Below are 26,662 nucleotides of genomic sequence, written 5' to 3'. Positions count from 1 at the left end.
TCAGTCCTGAAGTAAGCGAACTCTACTAAGAGTTATCAGTGATAACAACATGCCTATTTTAGCCTTGATCAAATAATCTAATTTTATAAACCTTCCTTTTACTTCTACCAATCTTGATTTTAGTTCCTTCAAATAATGTCCTAGCACCGTGATGGCGAACCTATGGCACGTGTGCCACAAGTGGCACGCGGAGCCATTTGTCAGGGCACGCGAGGCGCTGCCCTGTCAGCTGGCCAGTGCGCATGCGCGCGCTGGCCAGCTGAGTTCACCTTTTTAAAAGCTATTTTTCGCCTTCCCCAGGCTCCAGAGGCTTTATAGGAGCCTGCGGAGGGCGAAAAGAGCCTCCCCCGCCCTCCCGGAGGCTTCAGGGACCGTCCCTGAAGCCTTCGGAATGCTTAAAACCACCCTCCGAGCAAACCGGAAGTGACTTCTGGGTTGCTCGGAGGGTGGTTTTAAGCGTTCCGAAGGCTTCAGGGATCGTCCGAGGCTTCCCTGATGCCTTCAGAGGGCTTAAAACGACCCTCCGAGCAACCCGGAAGTGACTTCCGGTTTGCTCGGAGGGTCGTTTTAAGCGCTCCGAAGGTTTCAGGGACCGTCCGAGGCTTCCCTGATGCCTTCGGAGCGCTTAAAACGACCCTCCGAGCAACCTGGAGGTGACTTCCGGTTTGTTCGGAGGGTGGTTTTAAGCGCTCCGAAGGCTTCAGGGAAGCCTCTGGACAGTCCCTGAAGCCTCCGGAGGGCCTACGGGGGGTCGGGGGAGGCTCTTTTCACCCTCCCCAGGATCCTATAAAGCCCCTGGAGCCTGGGGAGGGCAAAAAAAACATGTAAAAATGGGGGGTGGTCGCACGTTTTGTGCGCATGCGCACTGGGGTGGTCGCGCGTTGCATTATGGGTGCGGCACGCCTGCACTCGACCCCCCTGCGCTCCCCCCACTTATGGCACGCGAGCCAAAATAGGTTCGCCATCACTGTCCTAGCACTTGATTTCCTTCCATTTTTCTTTGACATTTTCCACCAAATTCTTCAAAGCTTTACAAGCCTCTTTTGTAAATCTGATAAAGGAAAATTATCCAGATCAATCTCTCAATTTGTTATTTGTACATCCTTTTTAATTATTAAAACATTAGTGAATTTACTTTCTATATATGGTACTGTAATATCTTTTCCCGTGTCATTCTTATAGCCTGTCATTTTTAAATCCACTTTCAAATAAATCTCAGTCTTGTCACTTAAAACATGTTTCTCTTCGTTAACATAAGCACAATCTATCTATAGTGGCAGAAAATCTTAAAATTAACTTCAGGTCTATAGTTCAAAAGTATCTTTCAAAATGTTAAAATATTTTGCTTCATTTTGTATTTGTAAATTGAATTCCAGTGTTCTTCTTTAATTGTAATCTTTACTTTTAGTGTCCAAAGTGCCCTCTAGTGTCCAATTTTAGGCTTATAGTTTTTTTTATTCCAAACAAAAGATTTTTCCTATAGAAAGGATTTTTTTTATAATTCCCACATTTATTTCAAATTAAAAGGTTCATAGTTAGATCATTTAAAAGACTGATTTTAGAAAGCTACATAATGTAGCTTTCTAAAATCAGTCTTTTAAATTATCTAAATATGAACCTTTTAATCACCCTTTTGCTGTTTGTTGAAAAATGTTTTTAAGTACTTAAACTTGTATTTAAAAGTTATTTAAGTAAGAATTGAAAGAAACTCATAAAATTATAAAAGCTTGGATGCAAAACCAGTTACTATTACCTAAAAAGTTGCTAACAATTTTCAAAAGTGATTAGAAAAGGAAATATGCAAATCAAAGTGACCTTTGATAATTTATTAAAATTGTTTATACTTGTGATGGAAGTCAATTCATTATATAATTCTTTTCATTTCTCTCCTATATTATTTTTTTAACTTCTCTAATTTTCTTATTTGAATCTATTTTTCTTTCTATTCTTTTATGCTTTTAGTTTGTATTAATTTTTATTGTTGGAATTGTGATGTTTAATAAAATTACTATAAAAAAGGAAATATGACAAGAAGGTGGATCCTTTTCTAATCATATTTATCTTTTGGGGATTTTGTTTTTGTTTTGGCTCTCTGTATTTTTAGGTGATCCACAAAATAATATTGTTGAAGACATGTGGCTGGGAGTGGTAGTAGCAAGCCAACGTAAAGCTTATGGGCGAGTAATGGTGAGTATAATATATGTGAGAGGAGATGATGTCTGCTGTTTTTGAATCCTGCCCTCTGCCTTAAAATCATCTGCTGAGCTAATGATGTGAATCAGGGAGAGTCAGTGGTGTGGGAAAGTGGACCAAAAATGTTATATCCTGTCCAGTTTTCCTATGCTTTCTTGTTGTTTATCCCATGTCGCTGCTGTAATGCCACACCATTTCCTCCATAACCACTTCAGAATTCTGATGGGGAAAACCTATATGAATTTTAACAGAGGTTTGCTGGATCTAACCAAAGGTTTCCTTTATGAACAAAGAACTTTGTTTCCCTGTGCTTAGAATTCCTTCTACCTGCCCTATATATATGAGACTATCCTTGAAGTTGACTTGGAAGTTGCAGTTGGTTCAAAATACAGCAGGCAAAATTGCTGACAGGAGAAGATCGGTTCAGCAATGTGACAGCTATGTTGAGGTTGCTGCTTTGGCTACCAATAGTCTTCCAGAGCCAACTCAAAGTTCTGGCTTTAATTTTTAAAGCCATACTTGAACTTGAAACCCATGTATTTGAAGAATAGTCTTTTTCAATTAGAACCAGCCTGTCCTGTGCTTTCATCCCAAGAATGTCTCCTATAGGTTCCTATCATAACATGGTGAAAATAGGATCCTTGAAGTTTACCTTCTTAGTCCCAGCCTCCACAGCATGGAATATTTAATCCTGGGATAAAGAGAGCTTGATAAGATTTAGGGAACAAAACTGAGAAAGTGCCAGTTAGAAGAACCCTTTCTAGGCCTAAGGCAGCTATCTGTCTTAGATAATCTGAGCATGTGGGCCTTTCAAGAAAATACAAAAGAGTAATCTAAGCAGTCCAACATTATTAGTATTACACTAGCATGCTATCTGACCTTGACCTGTGATTTTTTTTTTAATGACAGTACCTCAAGACCAATAACAAATACCTGCAAAATTGAATAGATGAAAATAAGAACATTTCTACCTAGAGTTAGAACACAAGCTTGTCCTATCAATTTAGGGATAAGGTGTCAAATTCCACTCATCTGAATGGGGAAGTTTGCCTTAGAGGATTACCTGTTTTGCCTCCTCTTACAGTATCACAGAAGACCCCGTCATCATTAAAAATATTCTTCAGGCAGGCACACTGTTCTTGGCTTATCTTTTCCTTTCCTCCCACATGTAATCCACCTCCACTTCTAGGCAATAATAGCCCTTGGCTGTTTTGATCCTCTGCTACATCAGCACATTTAAATCTTTCAAAAACATTTTCAGGAGGAATTAGCTGAAATTCAAGAAACAGCTCTGGGCAGAGAAAGCATGATGGTCTTGGAGAAGAAGTTGCAGATACCACTCGGCCCATTTGTCTCCCACACAACAGAAGATGCCATCTGCAGAATTCCTTTGTAGGGAGTTGAGCTTTCTCAAGAAATTTGCATAATTGTTCTTCCCTTCTTTTTCCTTTCTTCCCTGGTACTAACCTGTTTCCCCGAAAATAAGATAGGGTCTTATTTTCTTTTGACCACCCCGAAATAAGCACTTGGCCTTATTTTCGGGGAGGTCTTATTATTTTTGAGGTGCAGGAGGCAGTGAGCATGGTCACTTCATGCTTGCTGCTGTGTTGCAATATTTTCGGGGAGGGCTTATTTTTTGGGGAGGGCTTATTTTAGCACATGCACTCAATAGCCCAATTGGGCTTATTATCCGGGGAGGTCTTATTTTCAGGGAAATGGTGTATTTAGTGGATATAGCTAAAGTTGTTTGTGTACAAAAATTTCTAGGACTTTCAAATCACAATTTGAACATTGTTAAACAAAACTAACATTTATTTGTAGTGATAGTGCATAATCTCTTTGTGTCATTGATTCCAATAGAAAAGCTTAATTGATAATCTTATGGTTATCTCAAGTTTGATTATGATCTGGATTCAATTCCATCCCATCTGAATGAGGATTTCCAACACCCCCCCCCCCCCAAGCCATGATACGTTATGGTTCTTTTGGTTTTGATTTAGGATACTGCAAAAATCCAAGCACTGTGATTTTTAAACTCTGGTTTAATACTTAATATGAAGTACAGAGTCAGATAATTGTGTGGTGTAGCTAACAAATTTTAAAATGTGTGGTATAGTGAATGTGTAAACCATGCAGAGTCTCTTTCACAGTGCCTGGAAATCCTTAGTCTCTTTCACTTCAGACTAAAATCTTGTTTAATTTTATTTTTCAAGGCTTGTGCTCACAGATACACTCGGATTTTTGGTAGTGAACATCAGAGGCGCATGGTAGGAACATGCTATATCCATAGCAATGACTTGAGTCATCAGGTGAATGATTCATGGCAAACTTATAACGAGATGTGTGCTGCCAACTCAGACATGGAGAATACAGGCATGTGCCAAATGGGTATCAGTGGTGGCTTCACAGACAACTTTGTCTATTTTGGAGCTCCGGGAGCTTACAATTGGCAAGGTTTGTGGCTCTAATTGCCTTTCCCTATTTTGTTTTATGCCTTTCATACATGTCTGTCTCAAATAGTTTTAGGGCATAATTTAGTTGGAATAAATTCTGATATGAGCTAATGATTAATCAACCAAATATTATTGTTGTTGCTGTTACTATAAATCAGGGGCATCCAAACTTTTTGCAAGGAGGGCCAGATTTGGTGAGGTGAAAATGTGTGGGGCCGACCATTCAGCCTGACATTATTTGAATCATGAACATTAAATGCAAATGAACTATTTTATGAAAGACTAAACAAATAAGTCTGGGTGGGGAGAAGAGGCTGCGGGCCATACGAAATTTGCAAACAATTGGCCCGCAGGATTGACTTTGGACATGCCTGCTATAAATGAATGATTCTTAAAGTTAAATATATTTTTTTGGAAAAAACGAAGGAATCAGGGGTGAAATTCAACAGGTTCTGACAGGTTCTGGAGAACTGGTAGTGGAAATTTTGAGTAGTTTGGAGAACCGGCAAATACCACCTCTGGCTGGCCACAATGGAGGGTGGGGGTGGGAATGGAGATTTTGCAATATCCTTACACCAGGCGTGGGAAGGGAATGGAGATTTTGCTGTATCCTTCCCCTGCCACGCCCACCAAGCCATACCCACAATACCAGCAGTACTGCCTCCAGAGCCTCCAGAGTCGTACATCAGCGAGGCAGAGGAAGAGGTCCCCCCTATTACCAGTGCGCATATGTGCAGAGCTGCCAGAAGGCAAGAACAGTTGAGACAGAAGGGACAACTTGGGAGTTAGGCTTGGAGATGATTGGCCCCTCCCAAAGGACATAAAGGAGGAGCAAAGGCACATGAGCCTTCACAGGAAGCAGCTTTGTTCATGCTGGTCAGTTTATCTTCTGAAGCTCCATTTTGACTCTTTGCTCCATGTGGCCTTGCCAAGCTAATTTCCAAGAAAGTCTTTGGCAGCATTTCAAAGAAGATAAAGGTGGGTGCTTATCAGCCTTATCCCAAAAGACTTTGGCAGCCTACCGTAGGACTCTTTACAATCATTTGGGACTCATGGGCTGTGAATGAACATAATTTACAGCCTTTGAGATAAAAAGAGGGGTTTGGGGACTAAGTGCATGCTTTTTTACTGTATCAGGAAGCCTAGGTCAGAACAGTGAGGACCCTTGAGGAAGATATCACTCCTCTTTTCTTTTAACCCTTAAAATCTCTCAGCCCCTCATGACTCTATACAAAGCAGAGATAGAAGCTTTTAATCATACTTGCCATCCAGCAACTTTGAAAATTAATTGCTGAATGTGACCGAGAGGTAAAAGCCTGGGAAGAAAGGAAACAATCTTTTCGAACAGCATTAACAGGTATACTGGATTTTGATTTGTATTTTTTCAGACTGCTAAAGATTGTACTTTTGTTTTCACAGGAACGGCTTATGTGAGCTACCCAGGAATTTGGGACCAAGTAGATTTATCCTATCCAGATCAGAAAACTGGACACATTTACCTAGGTAATTGCACTCAACTCTCACTTTGTCAGGCTGAAAACATGATTTGGTGCAGTATAATGCCTCCCTCCTCTCCTTCGTTTCTTTTTAATTTTCTTTATTTATTGGATTTGTTAAGGCTCCAAAAAGACACTCTATATCCGATACATAAGCTTCAAAAAAAGAAAACACTGCAAACACAACTGAAACAACATAACTGCCCAGACAAAACAGCAGCAATGAAATTCAAATAGACAGTGGCTCCACAGAGACTCTAATCCCAGGCTTGTGATTCAGTCTTGATGGAGATGAGAGCCGCGTGTATCCTGTGGGAGAGGGGGAAGGGATATTGTTCCAGAGAGCAGCAGCTATGACAGAGAAAGCACGCTTCCTTGGTCCCACAAGATGTGAACATGTAATTGACAAGAACACACTGGACTAAAAAAAGAAATCACAGAAGTAATTTGTGATCTGTAGTATCATATGAAGGATCTTCATAGTCAAATGTCTCTCAGCATGCTGAAAACAGATAGCATAATTTAAATATATGATGGCCACACGTGCTTAACATTGATTTGTTTTCAAACCTTCATGGCTGATTCCCTAAATAGAAAGGCCTCCCAGGGAAGAAGCAAATTTCATATGGGTCAAAGCTTTCTGAGCCCCTTTACTGAGGATCAAAATAGAGATTTCTTAATGAAGACATCTCATTTGAAGCTGGACTTTGAACATTGGGTCTGCTCCACACTCAGTCTAGAAGATTAGACGTCAGGAAGGATTAAAATGGAGAGCTTTCCCCTTTAAAATGGTCTAGTTGTCACCAGGGTTTGCTTCAGAATCAAAGACTGGTGTACAGGACATGATCATGGTCAGTTTCGATTGAATTAAGATGTAAATAGATTAATATAGTTCTTGGCCAAACAAGAAAATTATAATTAATACTTTCAGAACAGCCAAACCGAGAATGAAATTGTGATTATATTTATATATCTATTTAATGCTTTTTTATAATTAAGAACAAGTGCTTAATTTTGGAATAACCCAAGTTAATAAGCCATCTTGAAATTCCAGCTTTCTTCAATGGCCTATTCCAAAAGGGAAATTATAATTAATGGAAGATTGCTTAATTTGCATGCCACTTCACATATAGGTAGAAGGAGAGGGTATGAGTACTTTCAAGAAGCTTGTTCATTCCTAAGTCTATGTCCTTGAAAACAGAATGATCTAAATCTGACCAGTAAGTGTGTAAATTGATTGAGTGATTTGTGTTCATTTATTTATGCTGGAGCCTACTTTGCACCAAGTGTGTTCCTCCAAGTCTCTTCCCCAATCCAGACCCCTCGCATCCTGGATATAAATTGTTTCAACTCCTATCTTCAAAACTATGCTACAGATCACTACACATCAAGACAACTAGACACAAGGACAGTTCCCCCCCCCCCCAATGCCATCACTCTGCTAAACAAATAATTCCCTCACCACTGTCAAATTATTCACTAAGGCTGCATTACTATTACTATTAGTCTTCTCATCGTTCCTATCACCCATCTCCTTCCACTAATGGCTGCAGGACTGTAACTTTATTGCTTGTATCATTGATATTATTTCCTGAATGTTTATTTGTACCCTCTGACTATCATTAAGTGTTGTACCATATAATTCTTGATGAATATATTTTGTCTTTTTTATGTACACTGAGAGTATATGCACCAAAGACAAATTCCTTGCGTATCCAATCACACTTCGCCAATAAATAATACTATTCTATTCTATTCTATTAAATGCTGAGGAAACGACTAGCATACATGTGTAGGGAAATCTTTACCTTTATCTTGTGGAACCTCAGAAGTGTGCCTTCTCTGTTGTGGCCCCTAGTGCTCTGAATCAGCATCCCTCAAGAGATAAGGATGGTACCCTTTCTAAGGTTCTGACAAGTTTTGAAAATTTGGCTTTGGCCTAGGCCTGGGGTTGATGTCTATGGTATGTTTAAGGCCCTGTTTTGTTTGATATTGTTGTTTATCAAATTATTTTAATTGGGTCTGTCTGTCTGATTTTATGTTTATAGCTGTTTTTATGTTTTCTCTAGTTGAATATGCTGCCCAAAATCCACAAATAAATAAAAGGCAAACTCTATCTCTCTCTTGAAGAGGGGAGATCAAAGACACAACCTGTTTCTTATTTCATGTTGATAGGATACGCCACAGAAGCAAGCACCAACGTACTGCACAAAGAAGAGTTCTCTTTTATTATTGGGGCCCCTCGTTATAATCATACTGGAGCTGTCTTTGTGATGTCAAGTGATGGTCGCATGGACCTTCAGAAGAGACTGCTGCTCGTTGGCAAGCAAGTGGGTTCTTATTTTGGCAGCTCCATTGCTGTGGCTGACCTCAACAGTGATGGGTGAGTCCATGGGAGGGCAAACTTGAAACAAGTATCAAATGGCTTAATTTTGATATATATAGGTTAAAATGACTCCTCTGCCTTTCCCCATTAATAGGTGGCAGGACTTAATCATTGGAGCACCACACTACTTTGACCAGAAGGAGGAGAAAGGTGGGGCTGTCTATGTATACATGAACCTTGGGGGAACATTCTCCAGCCATCCCAACCTCACACTGACTGGACCCAGTGGTTCTTCCTTTGGTTTTTCTGTGGCTCACATTGGCGACATTAACAAAGATGATTTTCAAGGTTAGACTTCTTTGCTCTTTTCACAATGTTACGTTTTACTATTTACTGAGGCACATCTTGTTAGACTGTACCCTTTTATATGACCTAAAGCAGTGTTTGTGTTGGGAAACTGCCAGTCAGGTAAGGAGGAAGGATCAAACGGGGAATTATCTTCGAGTTGTTCTTCAGCCATGGGAAACTTACTGTTAGTTAGGTAATGGATAGGCACACACAGGCTTAACGGTAACAACAGCTCTTTATTAAGTACAACAAGTGAGAACAATCCAGCGAAGGTTGAGTCTGACAGCAGCCCTTTTATAGGAAGCTGTCAGACCCTTCGACTAATAGGATTAAACCTCTGTTCCCGCTGGAACAGAGGACCTTGGTGGAAACCACTGTAGTTAGAACAAGTATCTAACACTTACCATATTTTTGGAGTATAAGACGCACCGGAGTATAAGACACACCAAGGTTTTGAAGAGGCAAATTCTAAAAAAAGGTTTTTGCACTCTGCAAACCTCCCAAAAATGGCCCATTTTTCGTGAAAACAGGCCCATTCCCCCCCCCCCCCCCCACAAAAAAGGCATGGATAGCCTTTAGGGGACTTGCAGAGTGCTCTTGGGGGGGGGCAAAAAAAGGGCATGGATAGCCTCTAGGAAGCTTATAGAGTGTTCCTGGGGCTAGGGGAGGTAAAATTGAGCAAAAACAGCCCCTTTTTTGCTCATTTCTGCCCTCCCCAGCCCCCAGGAACTCTCTAAAAGCTTCCTAGAGGCTATCCATGCCCTGCACTACCATTTTAATGTTAGTGAAGGGGGCGGGGTTTCAGGAGGCAAAAAAATGCTGTATTCAGTGTATAAGATGCACCCAGATTTTCAGCCTCTTTTTTGAGGGAAAAAGGTGCGTCTTATACTCAGAAAAATACGGTACATCTAGTCTCCCCTAAGATCCATGGAACCTTATCTGTTTGTTCCCAAGGGAAGGCAAGCAGACTGGGAAGATTCTGGTACTATAGGCAAACCACAATAAAATAGACAACTATTGAAATTTCAAGGTTTGGTTGTAAATTCCGCTCATTCAGCACAATTTGCAAATTTGAACAAAATGATAGAATGTAGTCTGGAATGGTAGGAGGGAAGGATTCGTTGCCAGAAGGTAAAGAGACAGAGCTTGGAAAGTTTAGTAGGCAGAAAGTAGGCAAGCTTCATTAGCAGTTCACTGAGTATATCTATAGTTATGCAGATAATTGCTTTAGTCTGGTAAGATTCTGTCTGTAGGCAAGTAACCTTACACAACATTCTTGCCGTGGTTCTTTGGGCCTGAAAAAACTGAATGAAGGTTCATTAAATAAGGACCATTTGTATTACGCATCTGATATCAGGGAAAGAGAAACAAATTCCTTTCATAGTTATAGTTCTGCCATGCGTGCACACACAGAGACACACACAAAAATACACACACATACACACATTGATTTTGTTTTAGTTAATTGTCCATCTATATTTATGCTGTACCTTTCTCAGCAGAATTCCTTCAAACTTTCCTTTGAATAGTGACTCAACTATTATAAGAGCTAAACGTAAACATTCTTTGAGAGCCAGGCATCTAGGTGTGGTCGAAGGAGGAGGGAGCGGAGTGGGGGAGGAGAGGGAAGATAGCATTCCTGTGCAGGGCTCTTTGATACCAACGGTCGTGGGGAGGGGCAGGTGCGAGGACAGATCAAGAGCGCGTAGTCGGTTGGGAGACCGGGGTTTTTGGTCATACCCGGTCGTTTGTACCAACCCCTGCATACTAGGTGGTCAGGATCTACAGACCCAAGGCCTGAGACTGCTGTTATGCAACGCGAGGTCCGTTGTCAATAAGGCCCCCCTCATCCACGATCTAATTTTGGAGGGGGAGCCGGACCTCGCAGGAATAACCGAGACCTGGTTGGGCCACGAGGGAGGCTTACCCCTCGTGGAAATGTGCCCGCCAGGTTATCGAGCATTTCACCAGCCTCGGGCCCAGGGAAGGGGCGGAGGGGTAGCAGTGATTATCCGGGAAGACTTGGAGCCGAGAGAGTTCACTGTGCCACAGACATCCGGGTGTGAGTCCCTTGTCATGAGATGGGGCCCAGGGAGGCAGTTGGGCCTGCTGATAGTATACCTGGCTCCTCGCTATACATCAGCGGCCCTGCCTGAACTCCTCGAGCTGATCTCATCGGTGGCGGTTGAAACCCCCAAACTCTTAGTGATGGGGGATTTTAATCTGCCGTCGATGGGAGAAGCGTCTGAGGGGGTTCGGGAGTTCATGGCTTCCATGACAGCCATGGACCTGACCCAATTAATTCAGGGCCCTACTCACGAGGGAGGCCACACGCTGGACCTTGTCTTTGTCTCTGGCCAGTGGACGAGTGATCTGGGAATAGGGGATCCAACTATTATTCCCCTGTCATGGTCAGATCACTCACTTCTCCGGCTTGACTTCCCCGGTGCTACCCCCCGCTGCGGGGAGGCGGAACCGGAAGGTATTAGATGGTTCCGCCCCAAGCGCCTGATGGAACCAGATAGGTTCCAGATGGAGCTTGGGCCACCTCCTGTGGACCTGACCCGCCACCGAGTGGAGGACCTGGTAGACGCATGGAATAGTGCGACTACCGGGGTCCTAGACCGGGTGGCGCCTTTGCGGCCTCTCCTGCGGCGACGAACCACCCTGGCCCCTTGGTTTACCGAGGAGCTAAGGGTGATGAAACGCCACAAGAGACGCCTAGAGAGTCGTTGGAGATCCTCCCGTTCCGAATTTGACCGAGCACAGGCACGAGCCTATTTGAGGACGTACCTTGTGGCATTAAGAGCGGCCAAACATCAATATTGCGCCGCTCTTATTGCGTCCGCAGATAACCGCCCTGCCGCCCTGTTTCGGGTGACTCGCTCCCTCTTGTTTGAGAGACCGCGGGAAGCCCCTTTACAGGGCAGAGCAGAGGAGTTTGGGAAATATCTACAGGACAAAGTCGCTCAAATCCGGATGGGATGGGCCCCTTTCAGTGGTCCAGTTGAGATGCCCGTGGCGAGTCTTGAGGGACCGCTTTGGGAGGAGTTTGACTCGGTTGCCATTGAGGATTTGGACAGGTTGCGTGGACGTCTGCGACCCACCACATGTTTATTGGACCCGTGTCCCTCCTGGCTTGTACTGGCATCCTGGGAGGTTACGCGCGACTGGCTCCTGGGCCTAGTGAACGCTTCGTTGGGTGAGGGGTTTCTGCCGGCCGCCTTGAAAGAGGCGGTTGTGAGGCCCCTGCTCAAGAAGCCTTCCCTGGACCCAACGGATCTAGTCAATTATCGTCCAGTCTCCAACCTTCCTTTTTTAGCGAAGGTTGTAGAGAGTGTGGTGGCACAACAGTTTCCACGTCACCTGGAGGAGAATGATTATCTAGACCCGCGCCAGTCCGGCTTCCGACCCGGGCACAGCACGGAGACGGCCTTGGTCGCGTTGGTTGATGATCTCTGGAGGGCCAGAGATAGGGGTTGTTCCTCTATCCTGGTCCTATTAGATCTCTCGACGGCATTCGATACCATCGACCATGGTATCCTGTTGCACTGGCTAGAGGGGCTGGGAGTCAGGGACACCGTTTTACGGTGGTTTGGCTTCTACCTCTCTGGCCGGACGCAACATGTGTTGGCAGGGGAGCAGAGATCGACCCGGAGCCCCCTCACATGTGGGGTGCCACAGGAGTCAGTGCTCTCGCCTCTCCTGTTCAACACATACATGAAACCGCTGGGCGAGATCATCCGTGGTTTTGGGGTGGGATATCATCTGTATGCTGATGATACTCAGCTATACATTTCCACCCCAAACCACCCCAATGAGGCCGTTGAAATGATGTCCCGGTGTTTGGAGGCCGTACGGGTCTGGATGGATGGCAACCGACTAAAACTCAACCCTTCCAAGACGGAGTGGCTGTGGCTTCCGGCCTCCCGGTTCAACCAGTGGCTTCCATCTCTGGCCATTGGGGGCGTGCAACTGGCCCCCATGGAACAGGTGCGCAATTTGGGCGTCCTCCTGGATGCCCGGCTGTCCATGGATGACCATGTAACAGCCGTGGCAAGGGGGGCGTTCCATCAGGTTCGCCTGATGCGCCAATTGCGCCCCTTATTGGACCGGGATGCCCTACGCACAGTCACCCATGCGCTAGTGACGTCTCGCCTGGACTACTGCAATGCTCTCTACATGGGGCTTCCCTTGAGATGCACTCGGAGACTGAAGTTGGTCCAGAACGCGGCCGCGTGGGTGATTATGGGGAGGACTAGATACTCCCCTGTAACACCTCTCCTGCGCGAGCTGCACTGGCTTCCTGTGGTCTACCGAGTGCGTTTCAAGGTTTTGATTATGATCTTTAAAGCGCTTCATGGCACAGGACCTAGTTACATGCAGGATCGCATCCTGCCCCATACATCCCTACGACCAATCCGCTCACACAGAGAAGGACTTCTTCGGGTGCCGTCCGCTAAACAGTGTCGGGGGGCGACACCCAGGAGCAGAGCCTTCTCTGTGATGGGCCCAGCCCTGTGGAATGACCTCCCCCGTGACATCAGGATTATTTCCAATCTCCGCTCCTTCCGTGTACAGCTGAAGACCCACCTCTTTCAATTATCTGGCCTGGCTCAACCGTAAATTTTTTCCTTATTCCTCCTGACAGTCGTTTTAAATTTTTAAATTTTTAAATTGTGTTATTGTAAATGGGATATTTTAATGGTGATTTTTAATTGTCTAAATGTGATGTAATTTGTTACCTCCTCCGTGCATGTATGTCTTTGTATATGTGTATGTTTATGTGTTTGTACATATGTTTTATGTTTTATATGCTCTACTGTACGCCGCCCCGAGTCCTGTCTGGAAAGGGAGCGGCTAATAAATTCAAATTTATTATTATTATTATTTGTTAGGTTTTTTTTACTAGTGATGGGAAATAATACAAATACTTCTTTTGAAAAGTTATGTTAAAGTACATTGGATACAATTCCAGTGGAAACCTAAAAAGAAACCCATCTAGATGAAGTATAAGGAGAACTGTGAGATCTCATAAAAGGGAAGTTCTCATTCTTCTTTGTACTCTTCCCTTTCAGATATTGCCATTGGGGCACCCTATGAAGGTTCGGGGAAAGTATACATCTACCAGAGTGGTGTAGGTGGCCTTGCTAATAAGCCACAGCAGGTAAAAGCATCTTTAGCATCATCTCGATTTCATCCTTATCTCTTTGGGTAAAGCATATCTGTAAGTTTATGTGCAGCATGTCTCCATATTGTTCAGTCAGTTAATTCAGACAAATTCTAATTGATAAAATATTCTTACATAACTGTATATATTGCATCTTATTATCTTTGTGAGCTTCAAGACAATTTTGTAACTGTTACAAGATGTAATGTTTGATTGATTAACTACATACATGAATATGTCAACACTGCAAGTCCCAGAACTCCTCTCCAGTCAGATCAGTGTAACATAATGATGTTAATAGTAGTCCTACTGTTCATTCATATATGCTTGGCCACCAATAGTTCCATCACGGATGGCAGTATATACAAACCAAGCAGAGATCTTAGTCTCATTTGTAAATATCCTTCTTGCCTCTCATTTTCTGAACCTCTTTGCAGATCATTAGTGGGGAAGATTTTAATCCTGTTGTCAAGACTTTTGGTTACTCCTTCAATGGTGGAATGGATGTGGATGGAAATTCCTATCCTGATCTCCTGGTGGGAACTCTCTCAGAAAATATCTTGCTACTCAGGTAAATGTGGTAAAAGAGGTTAAAAGCAGTCTAGCTCCCCCCCCCTCTATTTATTCCTTCTCATTAGTAACAGAATAACAGAGTCGGAAGGGACCTTGGAGGTCTTCTAGTCCAACCCCCTGCTTAGGCAGGAAACCCTACACCATTTCAAACAAATGGTTATCTAATCCCTTCTTAAAAACTTCCAGTGTTGGAGCATTTACAACTTTTGGAGGCAAGTTGTTCCACTGATTAATTGTTCTAACTGTCAGGAAATTTCTCCTCAGTTCTAAGTTGCTTCTCTCATTGATTAGTTTCCACCCATTGCTTCTTGTCCTATCCTCAAGTGCTTTGTAGAATAGCTTGACTCCCTCTTCTTTGTGGCAGCCCCTGAGATATTAGAACACTGTTATCATATCACCCCTAGTCCATCTTTTCATTAAACTAGACATATCCAGTTCCAGCAGCCATTCTTTATATGTTTTATCCTCGAGTTCTCTAATCATCTTTGTTGCTATGCTCTGCACTCTTTCTAGAGTCTCAACACCTTTTTTACATTGTGGTGACCAAAACTGGATGCAGTATTCCAAGTGTGGCCTTACCAAGGCATTATAAAGTGGTATAAACACTTCACGTGATCTTGATTCTATCTCTCTGTTTATGTAGCCTAGAACTGTGTTGGCTTTTTTGGCAGCTGCTGCTGCACGCTGCTGGCTCATATTTAAGTGATTGTTCGCTAGGACTCTAAGATCCCTCTCACAGTCACAACTATTGAGCAAGGTACCACATATACAGTACCTGTGAACTTTGTTTTTCTTGCCTAAATGTAGAACCTTACTTTTTCACCATTGGATTTCATTTTGTTAGATAGCACCCAATGTTCAAGTCTGTCAAGATCCTTCTGTATCTTAAGCCTATCTTTCGGAGTTTATCTTTCACACTGTAGTATAGACCTATGGCAATGTCATTTTTTCTCCCTTTTACATTGACCTAAATCCATTCCATGTAGTTTTCATCATTGTTGTGCTCTATTTTTGTAGAGATGTTTCCATTTTGACTGACCCTGTGTTTATTTTCTGTATAACCTGTGTTGTCCCCAGCTGCCTTACCCCAGCTGCTTGATTAATGCACATGGTATGACACTTGCTATTGAATGCTTGTTTTTGCTTCACAACAAAGTTGATATTCTTACGCGTCTTACATGCACTGATAACCAGTGGTGGGATTCAACCAGTTCGCACCACTTCAGTTGTTAACTTTCTGAGCAGTTTGGTGAACTGGTTATTGGAAGAAATCATTAGGGCAGAGAACTGGTTGTTACATTATTTGATTCCCACCACAGTTGATAACCCTATTAATTTTAGATTGCTGGGGAAAGATATGTTCTGTATTAATTAATTCCCTGTCTCCACTGTTTAGTTTAAATGTTTATCTAGAAAATCTGTGAATTTAATACCAAGTAAGTTAGTCCCTTTCATTGATGGATGCAAACCATCTCTTTTGTATAGTTTTTCATCGGCTCAAGTGCACATATCATGACTAATATAATCAAAGCCTTCTCTTTTACACCATTCATTTAGCCACACATTAAACTCCACTATACACTGGTCTTAAAAAAGGAAAAATTATTTTAAGAAGAAGGAAATTCCAATCTCTCTATTAGGGCAGCCTTTCCAACCCTCAGCTATCCACAGACATGGTGGATTGATGAATATGGAAGTCAATGTGCCTCTCACCTAGGGAGCATTATTTTGAGGAATACTGTATTATCAATTACCCTGATTCAAAAGAGGAGGACTTTTATAAATCATGTCCTGGGGAAGGGAACAAATGATCACATGCAACAGCACATTTTCTTCACCACCGAGTAATTGAAATCACCATCGTGATTAGGAATTATTTATTTTATTTATGCACTACATCTTCATTGGGTCTCTGTGGGCCTCTGCTGTGAATCATGGCTGACTGAAGATGTCTCCGTAAATGAGCAGAAATGACAGCCATTGTTTAGGATGAAAGAACAGCCCTAGATTGGTCCTTCAAAGCTCTCTGGAGAAGAAGAGAAGGAGAGATTGCCCACAAGTGTTCTGAAGGGCAGCTCCTCGCTAGGGGACTGTAAAACAGTGGTCTCTGTGGTTAGAGTGCTAGAAGCTGAGGGAGATGACATCTTTGCTTCCAGCTCCAGGGGATCCTTTAATAGGGGACACTAAGCTAGCCAAACTCACTTTTAATCAATTTTAGAAATTTTCAATTTAGGCATTTTTTTGGATATTAGAGACTTGAGAATGGCAAGCTTAATTTGATTCCTGGATTTCTCTGAAATTTGGAATTTAATTTGATATTTTAAACAGAGACTTGAGAATTTAAAGTAATATAGAAATGGCAAAAAGTTAAAAAAAAACAGGAAGTGGGGGGCGGATTTTGATTTAAAAACTTTTTAATAGATTGGAATACCAGAGAGATTTGCAATATTGGTTATTTCTCATCAGGTTTGAAAAACGAATAAACTGTAAAATTAAATAATTTACTGAAATGGAACCAAACCCGTATCAGAACTGAGGCTTGAATAAAGTTGATACTTGAGGGAGTTAAAAAAAAAGCAGGCAGAAATAAAAGAAATAAAATGGCTATATAACTTTTTCCTATCTTAAAGAGATTTTTGGTTGATAACCACCAGGATTAAAATCTGAAAAGTATACAAATCTCATTGGACAATTTTTTTACAAAATGTTGAGAATTTTTTAAAAAAAGTTTTACCTGACATAGATATTATAGAGCCGTGATGGCGAACCTTTGGCACACATGACAGAGGTGGCACGTAGAGCGCTCTCTGTGGGCTCCTGCACCATCACCAGCTGGTCTTTGCAGGCACTGGAGCACCAGAAAATGGCCAGAAAAACGGCCAAAGAAACAGGCCGTTTTTCAGATCATTTTCAGGCTGTTTTCTGGGCTGGTTTTGGCTCTGAAAATGGCCTGAAAAACAGCCTGAAAAGAGCCCAAAAACAGGCAAGCGCATGCTGGCCAGAGCCCCAGAAACCCGGGCAGGTTTCCGGCGCTCTGGTGCACACACATGCATGCACATCCCGGGCGGGTTTCCGGCGCTCTGGTGCACACACATGCATGCACATCCTGGTTTGGACACTCGGTGCTGAGAAGGTTCAAGATCACGGTAGGAGGGTGTGAAGGCAAGGAAGACAACAAAATCGAGAGTGTGAAGGCAAGGAAGGTCATCAAAATGGGAATACAAAAGACAAATCTGATATGGAAGAACTGCCACAAGAAATTCTGGACAATGCCTCTTTATGGGGAAATCCCTCTTTATGGGGTTTCCAAACTAGCTGGTGGTGAAAGCTATGACAACTCCTCTTGAATGTCATCAATGAAAGATTGATGAAAGATCAAATCCTGCAATGCCGTTAAACATGGAGATAGGAGGGATTTTTTTTATTCGTAACTTTAAAAGAGAGAGAAAGTTATTATAATAGATTATGCTTGGTATGGTGAAAGTTGGAAACCACTATTATTGTTTTTTTTTCCTTTTCTTTTTCTGCCCCTTCTGAACTTTTCCTTTTATTCTAGGTTACTTTGTATTAGTTTTTATGTTTATTAAACGCTTCCATTAAAAATGCATTGATTCATTTTACTGTGGTTTTTCCTTAATGCTTGTTGCACTTCCCTTTCTGCAGAGCCCGTCCAGTGATCAATATCCTAAACAAGACTTTTACTGTTACTCCAAGCCCTCTGGACCCAAGCAAATGTACTCGAAACTCTTGGTAATAACAACCCTATAAATGTTATTTTCATTTTTATATGCCTGAATACACGGATATTCAAGGTGTGTGACAACACAAATATGATACAACTGGGTATATTTAGCCTACAGAAAAAAGATGAAAGGGCAGCGTATTGCCAACTTTCAGTTTATTTTAGAGGATGTTGGAAAGAATTAGGAGAACAATTGTTTGCCCTCCCCACCAAGAGCAGGGAGGAGAAACAAGAGTGTTTATACAAAATGTGGTGAGATTCAAGTTAGGTTTGAATGAGAAAAACATCTGGCAATCAGAGTAAAAGGCCACATTGGAGCAAGCTGAATGGGGACATTGCAGAGTCCTTTTCCTTGCTTGTTTTTTTTTTTAAAGAATAAAAGTTGAGTAAGAGACTTGTAGATTTGTTTTTGGAACAGGGCATCCTGTCCCTTAGAAGAGAGACAACTTGATAAGATGCAAGTTATTTCAGGTTTAAGCTGGCTGGAGGAATTCTAACCTGCCAGATATGATTAGTTTCCCCCCTCCAATAGTTCTATTCAGCGTGCCATTAGTTTGGAGTTGGCATCCTTCAACATCTGAAAGTGTTAGGCATTTGTAACTTCTAAACTAAGGCTAGTTTAAGGGTGATGGAGTTTATTAATGTTGATTTTGTCATCATCTATTTTTTTCCAATTTTAAATTCATGTTGTTTCCTTTCTGTTTTAGTTAGCGATTTTTCCTAGAAAATATAATTGCAGATGCCATTGCATGGCATATATAAAATCATATCCAACTTGTCCGATATGATTGTGCACTGAACACATTTCTTAGCTTTTCTTAAATCAGTTTCTAAGAAACTATAAAGTAGCACTGAATCAAAACAAATATATATTAAGAGTGCGAAAACATGAACAAAAGGGGCATCTCTTCTCTAAAGTGGATTGTCATAGCATTATTTGCATGTAGCATTATCCTCTCTAGTTAATTATAATTATTAATTAAAATTAGCCATTCCTAGCCTGCTACTGTCCAGAGGCTGATGACTAGGAATTCTGAGATTTGCAGATTCTCTGTACATCTCCTAGGCACCAAATTGGAAAAACTCCCTTGTACAATGCCAACTCTATAAATAAATAAGATGAAATTGCCCTTGACTAAAACAGACAGAGTAACAGCTTTGACAATTTTTTGATTCAAAGCAGATGAGAGATAGATAGAGCGATCTTCCTCTTGCATGAAAAAATAAATTTTTCCTCTTCTCTTAGCAAGAATTGGTTTTTCAAAGAACACTTTGGGCCTCTGAAACATCATTCCTTGCTGCAAACAAAGCAGGGCGATCCATCTAAATGTTTGGCACTGGTTAATTAACAGATAAAGGGCCTCCTTATATAAGTCAAAGAGATGCGGTGGCTCAGTGGCTAAGACGCTGGGCTTGTTGATCAGAAGGTCAGCAGTTCAGTGTTCAAATCCCTAGCACCACATAGTGGAGTGAGCTCCTGTTACTTGTCCTAGCTTCTGCCAACCTAGCAGTTTGAAAGCACGTAAAATGCAAGTAGAAAAATAGGAACCACCTTTGGTGGGAAGGTAACAGCGTTCTGTGCGCCTTCGTTGTTTAGTCATGCCAGCCACATGACCATGGAAACATCTTCGGACAACGCTGGGTCTTCGGCTTCGAAACGGAGATGAGCACCACCTCCTAGAGTCGGGAATGACTAGCACATATAGTATGTGCAAGGGGAACCTTTACTTTTACCTAATATAAGTCAAGTGCTACTGCTATAGTTTTGATGTGCCAAGACTGGAGCTTCAGGTGTGGTGCCGTGTGACTTTGAATTTAGGGTTATGTATTTCTCTACAAAGGCAAGGCACTTTGGGTTTGGGTTTCGTTGGTAGGAACCTCAGTTATCTGTCCCTGCTTTACTATCCCCATTCTTAACTGAGCACCTTGTTTTTCTTTTTCTCCTTTCCCTTCTTATCTTTTCATTTACAGCATGAAGGTAGAGCTCTGCTTCTCCTATTCTCAAAGTGCTGGAGATCCCAAATACAAGGAAACCATCAGTGAGTAGATTTGTTCCATTTAGGAGAATTCATGTGTGAAGGAAGAGGGTTGGGAGGGTGTCTGCTGGACCTGAAATTTTTATTCTTAACGTAGGAGAGCCAGTTTCTCTATCTTTAGTGGCGTATTTGTTTTTTGTTGCATTCCTTTATTCGAATTAAGTATGAGATTATAATATAGTCCTCACTTACCAACTATAATTGATATCGACACCTCCATTCCTAAGCAGTTGTCATTAAGTGAAATGTCCCATGACTTTGCCAACTTGTGACATCAGTTCCATTTGCAATTGTTGAACAAATCACCATAACTGTGATGTCACATGACCACGACTTACGATTTCATGCTGGCTTCTTATTGATTTTGCTTGTCAAGCATCTGAGACTGCAAGGAAACTGTGATGGCTACAACTTCGGGGAATTGTCATAAGTTTCATTTTTCAGTGCCATCATAACTTTGAATGATTACTGAATGATTTGAGGATCTAGGCTGCTGGATCCTGGTTATGTCCCTGATCCATTTTTTTCCTTGGCTTCAGAGCTGGATTACATTGTGGAAGCTGACCGTTACCGCCGGCCACCCCGTGTATATTTTGCTGAGACCAACTCTACTATCTACAAGGGACAATTTTCCATGCCAAACAAGTGCCAAAACCTGAGAGTCCTTCTACAGGTTAGGAATAGTCAATTCAAGACATAAAATGGAATTGTTGAGCTAAATACCATCTTGCCTGCAATATTTCATTAGGTTGTTTGTATCAATCAATATGACCTGGGGGGAAGAATGGGGAGAACCCTCATGTCCCTCCCTAAACTACACAGAAGTTTAGAATTGAGTTTAGGGCTCTCTGAAATGAATTATTGCTCATTCTGCAGGATGACATACGAGACAAGCTGCACCCCATTGCGTTCTCTATGAAGTACTCTCTTTCAGAAAAGCCCCGGAGATTCCAGTTGGGATTACGCTCCCTTAATGCATTTCCTGTTTTGAATGAGGATCAGCCTCGTGAAAACCACACTGAGGTTAGTCCTTCCTTCTCTCTCTAGTTCTTCCTCCTATTCTTTTCACCTTTCCTCTCCTCAGTTGAAATGGCCATGTAGATTGCACACTAATATTGCAGTGTTCAACTAATGGTGGGTGGCAGGCTTTTGCAAGAAGCAAACAGCTGGTGTTTTTGTAGGAAGAGTTTGTGTGCATGTTTCTGACTTATCCATGCAAATGCAAATTGTTTGTAAATAGGCGCGTTCAGTTTTCTGTTATCACTTAACAGCTCACCTATTCCTCTGGCACCATCTGGTGGAACAGATTAGTCATTATCTTTAAAATTTAGAATAAATTTCATTCTAGAAAAATGTCTTCACATACTAGATTGAACCTAAACTATGCTTAGAGTATGTGTAGAAATATAATGTGATAATTTCAGTGTTGGTTACCCTTAGTCACCTTAATATAATTCTTTTGGTTAATCCAATCAAATTTAGGGAGTTGCATTTTTAGACATTGGTGGGAATCCACTACAGCCACCCATAAAAATCCTAGGCTTGGCTGTTGCTCCTATTTTCTGCCGTCTCTTGGAGAAGCCAGAGCTGAATAGATTGGTTCAAGAAGGCTACACATAAATGGAGATTGGAGACAGTGACTATAAAGAAGTAACTCATTGAGAGGAGAGATCATAAACAATACCCATTAACTTAGCAGTCTGTGAGGCCTTCCTATCTGACTCATACTCTCTTCTCCTTATATCATAATAAACAGGCTTTTAAAAGCTTTCTTTGAAAGAAGCTCTCCCAAAAGTCTAATTGGGGAGTGAGTGGGGAAGCATTTTTAGATGTTCACACTTGGGAAGAACAAAGAGTACTGCCTTTTCTGTGCATTGTATTTATTTATTTATTTTGTTTGTTTGATGGATTTCTACAGCCACCCATCTCAGCAATGACTCTGGGTGATTTACAATTCAAACATTCAGTATTGTCCTTGGAAACAACCTCTACAGAAGTAGTTTTTAAAAGAAAGCTTTGGTTAGCATCAGTGACATGGTACATATTGAGTGTTTTATTTCCATTTAGTGAGAAAGTAACTGCGTTTCCTGTGCCTTCGGCGTTTAGTCATGCCGGACACATAACCATGGAGATGTCTTTGGACAACGCTGGCTTTTCAGCTTTGAAACGAAGATGAGCACCGCCCCCTAGAGTTGGGAACAACTAGCACATATGTGCGAGGGGAACCTTTACCTTTAAATGTGCAGAGAGACGATAATTGTGGTTCAGTTGTAGTGAAGGATCGAGCCTCCTTACATACAGAACCCTTCTTCTAAAAGTCTTGCTTCCCATGCTAATGTATTCCAGTTTATCTTTTAAAATAGCTTCCTCTGGCCATGCTTCTTGAAGGAGACATGAATTGCGGTCCGGTGCTTCTGGAGAACATCAAGCCAGAGAAAGCTGATATATACAACATAGCCTACAAACTATATGAACATCCTTCCCCCGGTTTTTGTCTCATTTTGTTGACTCAAAATGTCTGTTTTCAGATTCAGTTTCAGAAGGAATGTGGAAGTGACAGCCAATGCAATAGCAACTTGCAGATTCAGGCACTCTTTCTAAATGAAAAGAACCGAAAGCTGCCCAGGTGAGAGAATTTGGCTTATTGAAGGAAGGATGAGATGAGGAAGGAAAAGAACATGTAAAATGACTCTAATCATCATAAATAAATAATCATAAATTTAGGGTGAATTCTGTCTAGTTCTGAGTGCTTTCTGCATCATGCTCATCATTATAACCACTAAAGAAAGACTACCTTCTTGAGAGTTTTCTTCCAGGGCAATAAATACAGTAACTCCTAGATGATGTATGTGCTCAGTTTTAGAAAATTACTGGATAAAGTCATGATCAGTGCATGCTACTGTTATCACATAGATGACCTGCCCTAGAATCCTTTGATTGGCTAGCCTAGATAAGTGGGGTTTCATCACCAGACAGTTACAACATTGCACAGTTCTGGAAGCATTTCAGTAAAAAATATCTCTCATCTAGGGACAAAAGCACAAAGTTGATGAGTACCCATTTCTTGCTATTAAGCAGGATAAACCACTTGGTCTCTTCTAGGAGTTTTGGATGATGATTTCAAAGAACCCCAATGTTCCCTGAAAATTATGAAGATTAAAGTCCTAAATTTTGGGGGAGTACCAAATTTTCCATTGTTGTCCTAGCCACTTTTGACCAAAGTTAAGAAAAGAATGGAGGGGCATATATGCTTTTTTCAATCATTCTCCCTCAATTGTATTATTCTTTTCCATTATAGCCGAGATGGTGTGCAGTTGTTACAGTACAGCTCGGAAGTCAAGAAACTGAATTTGAGCATCAAAGTCACTAATAAGCCAACGTCATCTATCAATGGAGAGGATGCTCACGAGGCTGTCCTCAATATCACTTTCTCACCCTCCCTGCTGCCTTCTTCAGTTCGGCCGGTGGGGTATTTTCTGAAAGTTGGGATAACATTAGGTTACTGTTCCATGCAGCTCTGCACTCAATGGCTTTTCAGAAAAATTTACAAGTTCTAATAGAAGAAAATACATGTAGCCCAGGTTTGAACTGTGGGGTCCTTTGTACTCTCTCACACAAATTTACAAGTGTTGCATTAAGTGATGTTTTTCTTTATTAATCGCTTGGAAGCATTTCTAACAGATCAGAATAATATTCTTCAAGATTCATAATTTCCAGTTACTTTGCAGATGACGCTAATGACTAGCCTGAAAGTATAGAAGTATTGCCATGGTTAAATTGTATCAACTAAGTGAACAGACATATGTCAAGATTCAAAAGCTTTAACCAGGAATATACTATTTTTGTTGGAGCTAAGCCCTTAATAAATTGGGCTCCACTACAGATGCACTAAAGCCATATCATAAATCTCAAAAATGAAATAAGAATCTAAAAACAAGAGTAAGATTCATGTTGTACAAGACTTAAGAGAAGAAAATTAGTTTTCCCCAATATCGGATGATATTCTAAAGACAAAGTAACAAGGATCTGATCATATATGCCAGTATTATACATCTGAACTGAGAAATGTGGAATAAAGGAACAACAAGGATTGATTAATGAGAGAAGGAATCTATCATAGCAAAAAACAGGAAAATAAACAATTATCTTAAAGAAGAAAGACCCTGAGAGAGATGACAAAGTTTCAAATTCTTATATAGAGTCAAGATAATAAGAGAATAAGTTAAGATGTATTTATATATCGTTACTTAAACATGACACAGAGCTAAATAACAAACTGCATGATAAAATGGATACAGAACTTCAAAGAAGTAATAATAGTGGAACAAAGACAAGAATTGTGGGGTGTGTGAAAATCAATGAAATTTACAACATGCTACTGTATAAGGGAAAATTAGTATAAAATAGTCTATACCTTTATAGATAGATTATAGATAATTGTCAATTAGTATCATGATAGATAAATAATACAAATAAATTTTGGAAACACCATAACAAATATATGGTAATTATAGAAAACAACTCAGAAGTACTGTAAAAAAAAATGCATTAAAAATTCAACATTTTTGAAATAAAACCCAGGTGTAATCCCAGAGAAAAATGAAATCTTTTCAATTTATTAAAATAGATGTTGACCATGGCAAGACTTAGTGTGGCAAAAAATTGGTAGAGAGAAATCTCACCATCAATGCAGAATTGGGAGATCAAAATTTAAAAATATGCAACAGTGGAAAAAATAACTGCATGTATTCACAGTAGAAGTGTAACCCATTAACAGTTGGGGTAAAAAAAAATTTTTTTGTATATTTTTTCTTACAGTGTTTTTTCTTTATGTTTTTTTCATATTTTGCCTTTTTTATTATGTACATAAACATTTTTCAATTTCCCACCCCTTTTGGGGGTGTTTGGTTTATTTAACGGATGAAAAATATTTGAGGAAAGGATTTTGTTTTTGTTCATGTAGTAGATTGAATCTAGGGGATGTTGAGGCTACATCAAAATACTGATTGCCATATGTAGGCCCTGGATTGTGTTTAAAACTTATTTTATTTCATAATTGCTTAAGAACCAATTCTAGTGGAATTGCAAATGGGGCATAGGGGCATAAAACATTCTTCCAATATGTATGTATGTGTATATGTATACATACTGTATACACATAACAAACATAAATATATAAAAGAAGGAAAACCGTTCATGGAAAGAATGTGTAGCATCCCTGACAATACTTATTATCAATACTGTATTGAGCTACACACAAGTAAAATAAGGCAGAAGGCAGTAAGACAATGAAGTGTGTCTTTTATTCCTTTCAGAGTGGGGCCTGCACTGTCAAGGAGACTCTGATATGTGAACTGGGCAATCCATTCAAAAGGAATCAGCAGGTAAATTGTTTCTGATTTGGACACTTTGGAAAAACCAAGTTTTTATTGGGTGGGTCTCATCAATGGGGGTGTTTTCCTAATTGCTCAGGATCACCTTATCCTTTCAGATTTTTAAAAAATTAATAAGCATCGACTGCAGTATTTTTTAAATTATTAAGATTATTCGCTAGATTAGATTTCCATCCTAGTTTTTAACTAGTGAACATTGTCAATGTGGAAAGAAGAATTTCTACTTTCAGCTTTATCAACAGCTATGCGTCAAACACCGGACTCTTTATTTGCAAATTCACTGCAGTAATATTTTATTTGATAATTCTTACAAAGAGCTCCAATTCTTCTTCAACATGAATTAATAGCAATAGATACTGGTATTGATACTGGTAACAGTGTTCCGTGCGCCTTCAGCATTTATGCCGGCCGCATGACCAAGATGTCTTCGGACAGTGCTGGCTCTTCAGCTTGGAAACGGAGATGAGCACCAACCCCTAGAGTCGGGAACGACTTGCGCATATGGGCAAGGGGAACCTTTACCTTTACTTACTGGTATTGAATAAAAATTTATTTATCCAGTCTAATGTTTGTCTTGAAAGGACAAGTCCATAGTGCAGTCTTGAGGTTAAGAGTCACCAAAGCCAGGTCTTGCTCTTTCAGACAATTCAGCTGATAAAAGATCATTCTTGCCACATATGTTTGTGTAGTTAGCCAGTGGCAGTCTAGTGAACCTCAGATTACAAACATGATTAAAATATGTCATCCAAACCTTAACAAAATATTGCACGATCTGACTTCTCTTTCAGTTAGAGCTGATTATCACATTTGAAATTGCTGGGATTACTTTATCTACCCAGAATATCACTGTCCAGATTCAACCTTCCACGTGAGTCTTGTCCTCTTATCAATAATGAATTCACAAAATGGTTTCTATTTTGTGTTAAGATAGT

General features: G+C 40.9%; 1 protein-coding gene across 1 annotated transcript in view; it reads left to right on the top strand.

The window, feature by feature from the left end:
• ITGA3 (integrin subunit alpha 3) overlaps positions 1 to 26,662 on the top strand; it is an 84,503-nt gene that overhangs the window by 37,927 nt on the left and 19,914 nt on the right. The window contains exons 3-17 of the mRNA XM_081933264.1: positions 2,105 to 2,187; positions 4,407 to 4,647; positions 6,066 to 6,149; positions 8,318 to 8,525; positions 8,623 to 8,816; positions 13,895 to 13,983; positions 14,424 to 14,557; positions 18,223 to 18,309; positions 20,273 to 20,340; positions 20,877 to 21,010; positions 21,214 to 21,360; positions 22,866 to 22,963; positions 23,636 to 23,801; positions 25,653 to 25,721; positions 26,519 to 26,598. Of these exons, the coding sequence (XP_081789390.1) occupies positions 2,105 to 2,187; positions 4,407 to 4,647; positions 6,066 to 6,149; positions 8,318 to 8,525; positions 8,623 to 8,816; positions 13,895 to 13,983; positions 14,424 to 14,557; positions 18,223 to 18,309; positions 20,273 to 20,340; positions 20,877 to 21,010; positions 21,214 to 21,360; positions 22,866 to 22,963; positions 23,636 to 23,801; positions 25,653 to 25,721; positions 26,519 to 26,598 (1,882 nt within the window). The remainder of the gene's footprint in view (positions 1 to 2,104; positions 2,188 to 4,406; positions 4,648 to 6,065; positions 6,150 to 8,317; positions 8,526 to 8,622; positions 8,817 to 13,894; positions 13,984 to 14,423; positions 14,558 to 18,222; positions 18,310 to 20,272; positions 20,341 to 20,876; positions 21,011 to 21,213; positions 21,361 to 22,865; positions 22,964 to 23,635; positions 23,802 to 25,652; positions 25,722 to 26,518; positions 26,599 to 26,662) is intronic.

This window comes from Natrix helvetica (assembly GCF_964273705.1).
Source record: "Natrix helvetica genome assembly, chromosome: Z".
In the NCBI taxonomy this organism is placed as follows: domain Eukaryota; kingdom Metazoa; phylum Chordata; class Lepidosauria; order Squamata; family Natricidae; genus Natrix; species Natrix helvetica.
The sequence above is the reverse complement of the archived record's forward strand: the minus strand, read 5'-3'. Positions and strand labels throughout refer to the sequence as shown.